General features: G+C 40.5%; 1 protein-coding gene across 1 annotated transcript; it reads right to left on the bottom strand.

Moving 5' to 3' along the window:
• Positions 1-6: 6 nt before the first annotated feature.
• Positions 7-7,659, bottom strand: LOC119882049 (3-hydroxy-3-methylglutaryl-coenzyme A reductase-like; the record flags this gene model as incomplete). Its single annotated transcript, XM_038692063.1, has 10 exons — positions 7,506-7,659; positions 5,893-6,069; positions 4,941-5,052; positions 4,738-4,825; positions 4,570-4,654; positions 3,755-3,860; positions 3,074-3,180; positions 2,868-2,987; positions 2,626-2,786; positions 7-69 (listed from the first exon to the last, which is right to left on the bottom strand). Coding segments are annotated over exons 2-10 (1,007 nt in total), but the record flags the coding sequence as incomplete, so codon positions are not given.
• Positions 7,660-8,976: the final 1,317 nt, after the last annotated feature.

The raw sequence follows: 8,976 nt of genomic DNA, 5'->3' as shown, positions 1-8,976 counted from the left end.
ATGTACTTGATAGCCAGCAGCAGGGCCAAAGCCAGACAGATCACCTGCTCTATGTCCATGGTTATCATCCTGCAGGGGAAGAGAAAACAAGATTCTCTTATTAATTTCAGAAGTTTTTTCTTTTGGTCCCCCCTTAAATATACCTACCAGAGGGTGACCCCGAACAGTCCAAGATTCAATGCATCGATAGAAGGAGCCTGATTCGACTGTCCAATCTTTGCAGAGGCGTTATGAAAAGAGGATCATGCCATTTGGCTATATGATGGTGCTCAATGTCTGATTTTACACAGAATACACGGTCCTCTCCCAATAAGTTAATATACAGCCTATTATGATATAAATACCTACATATAATGGTGTTTTAAAACTATGAAAGAAAGATTAAGTTTTTTAAAGTGCGTAAAAAATCTAAAGTTGTAACCCTAACCCTAAGAGACGGGGTGGTCAGTACTTTTATGGACGTGTGTGTGTGTGTGTGTGTGGTAGAATAGAAGAGGAAGAGAGACAGAGCACCAGCTGTGCCGGGGTTGTACGTTCATAATCATTTATAACCATTGATGAACCACACAAGAATATTTTACTGTTTTCCACAGTACTGGGAATAGACCTGTGAGAAACCGCATCATGCATGCAATTGTCGGTGGGCATGCGCAATTCGGCACAAGACCGTGAATGGCAGGTGATCAGAGCAGAGAGAAAAGGGCCAACAATAAGCCTCAGTTAAGCTGTAAATGTGCAGTGTAAGTTACAGTGACTGATAAACAGACACTGCAGCTCTGCAGCTTTACACACACACACACACACACACACACACACACGATTCGACAATCAGACTACAGGCAAGACTCAACAATTCTGATTCAACTATGTAAATTCTTAGTCTCGGACAGCCCTAATACATACTTATGTTCTCTTCATGCTATGCTAGATATGAAGATGAATCCAATCAGTCAATGGGATTTTTGACCATCTGGCAACTTCTTATTAATCCCTTGTAACTAATCTATGAAACATCGGTAAATGATTTATAAAACATTAACTTTGATTAGTTACTACTTTAAAAGGGGGCCTGATTAGACAGTGGTACCTAAAATTATCTCAGCATCACAGACAGATAAACATTTATTTCTAGCTAAGTCCTGATCAGAAAATAACAAGTTCAATACAGCGGACGGCACTTATATGGACGAAAAAGCTTGGGACAGAATCGGTCCTATACAACTTATAGTGTAGTACAGAGTGAAACTGTACGTTGTGTTGTTAGTGACCGTTAGTTGCTGAACTTAAAGTTGACTTGAGGTAAAGGAAAGGGGATATTTTAGTCTGCTATGGAAACACTAGTGTTGGTAATGTGAATCCCATTAATATCACTAGTAGCTTATTTTAAAACATAATCAGTCCGCATAGAATGTTGTTTTCCGTGAAAACTAAATGTCATACTGTCCCTGTTAATGTTATTGTATTGTTATATCCTTCCATTCATTGATCAGATGGATATTTGAAGATATTTTAGGAGAGAGAGAAGCAGCAGATTGGCTCGGCAGCTGATTCTGAGGTCCGTAGCACTAGTGACCACTTGGTCTGCAGGTCAGTGGTGGTCTGCAGGTCAGTGGTGGTCTGCAGGTCAGTGGTGGTCTATACAGTAGGTCTAAGAAAATGTAGGCTGTTTTGTTTTTCTGTTTCTGTTTATTTCACTATATTTATTATATTAGCTATATTCTGACCCAGTCAATAAATTAATAAATACGTAGATGATGCCTAGTGCCTAAATGGCTAGGCTCTACATGAGCATATATAAAATAAAAGCAATCATACATACAGTACATGTATCCATACATATAGTAATTATTACTCCAAATCTGTTATTCCTTCCACCGTCAGGTTATTAACTTCAGACAGTAGCCACTTTAATTAGGATCCTTATCAACAGCTTGTTTGTATGCAAGCAAAACTACAGTGCAAAATCACACTCTGATCGAACAATCCACAGTGCAGTAACTAGTGTAATTAAATTTGGACCTGCAACTTTTCTAAGGGAGAGAGGAATTAGACATGGTATTACTTCATCACACATTTACATGAGCAGCTGGTTAGCATTTAAGTCACAGCCTACAGAAGAACTCAGTCTGGCCTAAGTGAATCCCCCCATGCAGCTTTTTGTTCAGAGGAGAAATGGAAGAACAGAATATGTCTGTCGCTTTTTATTTGTTAACATCTTGGCTTCTCTCACTGGTTGTTGACATAAGTGTAGTTTTAATACAGTAACAACACTTGGTATTGGTGATCAATTTGACAGACTTCATCTTAAGATGACGAGGTAACTCATTTGAACTGTCAAGATAATGGGGATAAAAAAAAGTCATTGGAAGCCATGTCATTTTTTGAAGAGCTAGAAACTTCAGAAATGCTTGTAGTATAAAATAACTTTGTTGTTGTCATTCGATGATTACCCTTAACAAGTCTTCTTACTTCACATCCTAACCTGCAGTCGCCACAGTTCTTGAGCTTAATTGCATCTTGTGGATGCACAGCCTTCACTATTGAGGACATGCACAACTAATGCAGAAGTGCAGGGTGGCCATCACATGAACATGTAGTTAAAAGGAAGCACATCACTAGCCTCACCTAGTGAGGTAGAAGTACCACAGCGGTTTCTCTGGCTCAATCCTCCTGGGTGAGAGGTGGTCCACCTCCATGCCGACCTGTGGGATGCCCACTGTGGTGTTGAAAGACGAGGGCTCTGCGATCCAGCGGCTGTGGGCGTGAACCATCACCAGGCCCAGAGACTGCACAGAGCAGAGAGGTGAAATCACACTCATGTTCAAATGAAAAGAAAAAAGCAAATACAGAAGAAAGAGAGGCGTTACCATGATCATTTTGACTCTCTGCGTCACAGGGTTGGGTTTGTTGTCCTCCTCCTCCTCCATCACTCTGGAGAAGTGGCTCAGCTGCCAGATAGGATGGCCCTCCTGACGCTCACGCGACAACTACAGGAGCAAACACAATACGATCAGTCCAAGTGACAATAACACACACACATATGCACACATCCAACAAAACACTGCAGCCTTACCTCCAGCACCAATGAGACACACGCAGGGAAGAAAGTCATGAACACAAAGTAGTTGGCCAAGACAGACATGCAGCCAAAGCAGCACATGATTTCCAACTGTCGCACACCTGAAACATACGAGACACATACTCAGGCATTCACAAGAACAAACCGCTGATCCAATAAGAAGGGGCCATGATATCACCAAAACGACCAAATCAGAAACACAGGTGCTACTCTTGGTGGCATTCATTTCCCCTTGGTCAGCTAACAGCGAAACAGGCTGTGATCTGCAAAGGAGTCAAACTACTTTTTAAGACGCTGTTTGATAATCCAACAAGCACTTTGTTCAAAGCTCTGTTCTCTCTCCTCCAACTCCATGATCACTTTTTTTGCTTAAATGTAACAGTAGCTGTAGTTTATGACACAATGAAGCAATTCTAATCAGAGCTAGAGTTTAGAAAGAGTAATTTAACAGCACGCTGAAACAGTGTTTCATTGTTCTCTCCGGTTGAAGGCCTGTGTCACCTCTGTAACCCAATAATGATGTCATGATGTAATGACAGAACACTGCTACGTGTCTGTAAACTGTGATGGTTGATCTAACCTGTCTCCAACGTGATCTCCGCTCAATATTCTAAGTGCAGTGGCTTGATGCACTAGAAAAAATAAAAAAATTATATTCCATGTGTCAGCAAGTACCTGACATGGTTCCCACTCCGATTACTAAGCACTCCACCAGGGCGTCCAGAGTGAAGGTAGGTCCCAGTACTGCCATGCCCCGAGCAATGTTGTCCCTCACTTCTTCCTGAAAAAGTTGAACAAAATATACCACTCATCCAAAGAGGGTTAAATCAAAGGCAACTGGACTTGATTGAAGAGTCATTCAAGGGGCTTCTTCAGCTGAAGAAGGCGACAGTATCTTCAACCACGTTCAGCTGCCCTTGATTTACCCTTGGATACCTAGGTCCCGGATGACTGAGAATCTTCACACACAATCAGTGTCGGGCAAGTTACTCAGAAATTGTAATAAATTACTAGTTACTTATTACTCCTTTAAAAAGTAACTAGTTACGTCATGTTACTATCTTACTTTCACTAAACCCCTAAACAAAGCAGAATATTCAGTGTTTTTACCGCCGCTCTCTCTCTCTCTACAAGTCCATGCATCACTGGCAGTAGCAGCTGGAGTTTCTTTCTAGAAATTTCACATTGCTGTGCTGCTTCAGCAGATGCTTCAATAAATTAAACTAAATTATTCACAGTTGAAATCTTTTTGCTGGTCGCACAAAGGTTACAATGGACGCATCTTAGACTGACACACAATGGCAATCCTTCCAGCTGTGGAAAGAACACCTCTCTTAACAGCTGGTTTTGGAAATAGTAATCCCTTACACTACTAGTTACTGGCAAAAGTGATAACATTACAGTTACTGAGTAACGCGTTACTGCCCAACACTGCACACAATAAACCCATCAGGCCACTGCTGAATTTCATGTGGAATCTTTCTTCCTACCTGAGAACTGGAGCTTAAGGCGAACTTGGCAAGAGCGCACGCTTTAGAGAGGTCGATGAGAAGCAGGAAGAAGGGCAAAGCCTCACTGCAGATCAGAACAGAACAATCAACTGGAGTTTTTAACAGAGGTGCTGATCAGAAAGGATAGTATTCAGAGTGTGTCCTTACTTGAGGCCTGTGAGCTCTTTATCAAGGAAGTGAATGACCACTGTGCTGAATACAAAGCTGGAGAATATGGTGAAAAGACCAGCAATGCCTGCAAGAGAGACGATGAGGTGCATTTTAGCTATATCTAGCTAGCTGGTTCAGATCTACTTCCTCTACAGACAATAGACCCATAGCATCGTAGTCACACTGTACGTGCCTTTTACCTAAAATATATTTGGATCCCAGTTGTCTCAAGTTCTGGAACTGGAAGTAAATATAGACGATAGCAATGCAACGTGTGATAGTCAGGATGATGATGTCACTGCTCAAAATTTGCTGCAAAAAAAGAAGAAAATATGACCTCATTCAAGGTTAGACAAAAGAATAGAAATTAGGGTTGGGCTTTTTAATTAATAGTTAAAGTATTATATAATATATTTTACGCTATATATATATATATATATATATATATATATATATATATATATATATATATATATATATATAATTTAATTTAGTTAATTACTCTGGGGAGTCTATGACTATGTGGAAGAGGGAGAGTACCAAATATATCGACTATCTTCCCCCATATAACTGCCAAGTCCTTAGAGAACATATCTCTGTATATATTTACATTGCTGTTCATGACATGAATGAGTACATGAGTACAACTCATGGATAGTAATAGATTCCAATATGACGTAGCATTGGAGTCATCAGATAGATTTCTTGATCTAGGTTAAGGCCAGCTAAAGATGACCTACTAGGAAATGCTACAGGCACAAGGGGGAAGACAGAAACATGAAAGGGACCAAAAGATGTTATCCTTCAGATCTGGTGTTGTACGGAGGCCCAAAGTGGCCATCCACTCAAATATTTATTTTTCTCCATTTTCCTGTGATAAGGGGATCATTTTCTTGTGATCTCAAGATAACAAACCACAGCTGAATACAGGGCTCAGCCGTTGATTTCTTTAGGATAATTTCCGACTACTTTACAGTGTGACCGAGATCACGAGGTAATGATCCCCTTATCATGGAAAACGGAGTAAAACAATGTTTGGATCGATGGCCACTTAGGGCTTCCGTAGTGTTGGCATCAGTCTCCGAAACTTCTTCACATCTGAACCTGGCTCCCAATATTTCTTCAACATTCTGATCATCTTGTGTCACTCACCTCCTCTGTTTTGGGGCAGTCAAAGTTCCAGCCACAGATCTGGTCATTGCCAGTGAACATGTTCATGGACATCATACAGATGGTTAGGGTGACGGTGCCAACGATCACCTCCCAGGGGTGGGAGGCCACCAGGAGGCCATGCATACGGAACAGACGGGTCAGCATGGTGAAACAGAGCTACCAAATAACACAAGTAGAGTAATGTAAGCTGGGAGAAGCACCTTTACATAACAGGGATGTCATTGGAGGAACAATGTGGATAACGAAAGCTTTGACAATGTGCACAGGTCATGATCACAGGAAATACAACCACAGAGACAATCTTAGATTTCTCTGTCTTTGAGGTGTTCAGACCATGGACTGACCAAATCCATTTCCAACATGAATATGATTGAAGGAATAACAGGAAGCTAAATCTAAACGCTTTGAGAAATTATTTTAGAAAACTGTTTACAAATGGCATCATTTGAATCAGCAATTAAAGTCAGAAGAATGAAGTAGAATACTTAATTTGTACATTTAATGACTATTAACTTTATTACTTTGTACATGGTGGACAAAGTATTCAGATGCTTTACTTAGGTAAAAGCACTAATAAAATAAAATAATAAAATTCATTCGTTCATTAATGCCACACTGTAAAAGAACTCTATTACAAAGTACTGTGTTAAAAATGTTATTTATGTAAAAGTATAATCAGGAAAATGTACTTTAAGTGTTAAAAGTAAAAGTACTCAATCCAGAAAATGTTCCCTGTGACTGTTATACTATATTATACCATGAGACTATTATTACTCATCCATTCATGTAAAAGCAGGATTTTTGTATCGGACCGCAACTAATGATTATTTTCATCATGAATTCATCTGTTGATTATCTTCTCCATAAAATCGAATGATTGTTAAAATTCAGAAAAATAGTGAGAGGCCAACACAGTGACCCAGAGCCCAAAGGGACACCTTCATATTGCAACATAAATAACACTACATTCAATTCATTCAAATAATTCAAAGGAAAAGCAGCATATCTTCGTGAATTAATTGAATTTGTGAAGCTGGAACCATGAAATGTTTTTGCATGAAAAATGACTTGTCAATTCATTTTCTGTCAACCCACTAATGGTTTCAGCTGTTCTTGTATTTAAACTGTTGGGTATTTTAATTTAAACAAAACATCATATTTTGCAAACTCTTCATATGTTTCGTGTAAAAAGCTTAATTTGTAAAGTAAACTAGTAAAGCCGACAGATTAAAAAGTACAATACCCAACTCTGAGATGTTAATTAGAAGAAGGAAGTGGCATAAAAAGAAAATAAGTAAAGTAACGTTAGCCTCAAATTTGGACTTCAATGTAAGTTAGGCTACTTAGTTCAAGTCCCCCGTTGCTTTTTAATAAAGTAATATAGACCTACAACTGACCACTGAAAGTACTCTGTGGGGAATACTTCTTTATAAATAAATGCCCATAATATTTAAATATCAACACACGTTTGTCCGGGCTTATTTGTCTTCCTCTCCTGTGTGTCTGTTTCTGAAGCAGGCCCACCGAGGCGTGCATTAATCACCACTAAGCGTGACCCTAACTCACAACAGAAGAACGGCAGAGTGACTTACCTTGAGAGGCTACGAGAGCTACTTGTGAGTGAGCTTGGCTGGTAAGCACAGTCTGGCCTCCCGGTGTGAAAGACAGCTTCCCCGCTGCTCACTGAGAGCCGATGGAACGATGGCATGCTGCTGCATCACCCGATGCTTCAGCCAATCACGTCGGTCACCTGCTTCGCCGACACTTTTTCCACGCCCCGTTTCCTAGGCGACAGCAGTAATGGGGCATGGCCAGAGTGAGGACGCCTAATCTCACCACCGCAGGCGCGAGCTCGGATGGTTAAGAGTATGGACGCTGTGCACACATCAGTGGCGTGACCCTGCTTTACTGCAGCTTCCAAGCAGTTGTTCTTCTGCTTTCTTCTGTTGCTCTTTTGTCATGTCAACTTGCAGATGTTTGACTTACACCGCGTTCCAGACCGCTGGGAAGTGGGAAATTTGTAAACGATAAACATGGCTGACCGTGACAAACTTGTGTTTCTTTGGCAAGTTTATGCACAGTTAAACCCTCAGCAGTGCACGTGGTGTACCTTGCTCCTTAACTGTGTATCCTTCTAGCTACTTCAGTTGGTAACGGTTAATCCGCAAAAGTCATTTCCAAATGTTTTAACATTTCTGGGCATTTTAACATTTTCCTGAATAATGAAAAAAGATTGGGTGGAGAAGATGACTTTCAGAGATTGTTTACTGTAACCAGCTACCTTATAACATTGACAAAATATTTCTACATCATTTATTTTTAACATATAGCACCTTACTAGTGTTTTTGACCACTCAAAGCACCTAGCCTAAGTGCTCAAACAGAAACTAACATTCATACACTGGTGGAACAGCCACCAGGCGCACCACCCAACCCTCAACACACAGCCTGGAGGAGCTGGAGATTGAACCGCCGACCTTCCAATTAACAGGCAACCCGCTCTGCCACCTGTGGCTCAGGTGGCAGAGCGGGTTGCACAGATGTGTGCGTGCATGTGTAAATGACAAATGACTTCTGCTACTTTTGCATTACAATAAATGGCAGATTCCTTAAAGTCTGTAATAGTTAAGCCACTGCATATGCTTGTGCAGAGGAAAAATCTTCTTGAAAGAAACAACAGCTTTGTCAATGGTTAAGCCTCGTACTTTGTGGACAGTGCATGCCAACTGTATTGGATATTGTCTGTGTAAGCCTCATTATTGGTAACTTTAACTTTATCAATGTTTTTGATCTTTGATTTGGCCAACCTTGGGGTCATCAAATGCCACATGAATGGAAGTAGGAAAATCGTCATCATTGTCCTCATTCTGTTCACAGTAACCCACCATGTTAACAATAGTTCCAAAAGGGCCGTTTACAAGCCCATCAGACACATCAATGTTTTTCAGCAACATTATACGAGCTCCAATTCCTGCATGGATATATTTCTCTAGACAAGTATTGTAAACTTTGTGATGATGGCCATCCTTTTTCTCCAGTCTACCTGTTTCAGAATTCCTCTCA

Source organism: Micropterus salmoides, unplaced genomic scaffold, assembly GCF_014851395.1.
Source record: "Micropterus salmoides isolate LMB-PRFRI ecotype aquatic unplaced genomic scaffold, ASM1485139v1 Ms_hic_scaffold_2862, whole genome shotgun sequence".
Taxonomy (NCBI): Eukaryota; Metazoa; Chordata; class Actinopteri; order Centrarchiformes; family Centrarchidae; genus Micropterus; species Micropterus salmoides.
Note: the sequence above shows the minus strand (reverse complement) of the source record. Positions and strands in the feature narration are given on the sequence as shown.